The sequence below is a fragment of the Charadrius vociferus genome, unplaced genomic scaffold (genome assembly GCF_000708025.1).
Source record: "Charadrius vociferus isolate BGI_N301 unplaced genomic scaffold, ASM70802v2 scaffold277, whole genome shotgun sequence".
NCBI classification, from domain to species: domain Eukaryota; kingdom Metazoa; phylum Chordata; class Aves; order Charadriiformes; family Charadriidae; genus Charadrius; species Charadrius vociferus.
In genome coordinates, this window is record NW_009649183.1 from 192,129 (window position 1) to 192,505 (window position 377).

The following is a 377-nucleotide window of genomic DNA, read 5'->3' on the forward strand; positions in this document are numbered from 1 at the left end:
CCGGCAGCTGACTCACGGCGTGATGAACAAAGAGCTGAAATACTGCAAGAACCCGGAGGATCTGGAGTGCAACGAGAACGTGAAGCACAAGACGAAGGAATACATCAAGAAATACATGCAGAAATTCGGCGCCATCTACAAACCCAAAGAGGACACGGATCTGGAGTGACCCCCTCCTCCCAATCCCGCAGCTCCGGAACGCCGCCAAACCTCGGGATAAATCCCCGATTCCGCCGGCATTCGCGCTTTTAAACCACCAACCTGTGAATTTATTATTACGAAATTTTTTTTTTTATTATTATTATTATTATTATTAAAAAACAAAACCCAACAAAACGAGGAGACGAGGAGAACCTTCCTGCCCTCGGCGCCACGCG

At 47.7% G+C, this 377-nt stretch overlaps 1 protein-coding gene across 1 annotated transcript in view; it reads left to right on the forward strand.

Annotated features, from left to right (window-relative positions):
* SETD2 (SET domain containing 2) overlaps window positions 1–169 on the forward strand; it is an 82,532-nt gene extending 82,363 nt beyond the window's left edge. The window contains exon 21 of the mRNA XM_009888677.1: window positions 8–169. Within this exon, the coding sequence (XP_009886979.1) occupies window positions 8–169 (162 nt within the window). The remainder of the gene's footprint in view (window positions 1–7) is intronic.
* Window positions 170–377: the final 208 nt, after the last annotated feature.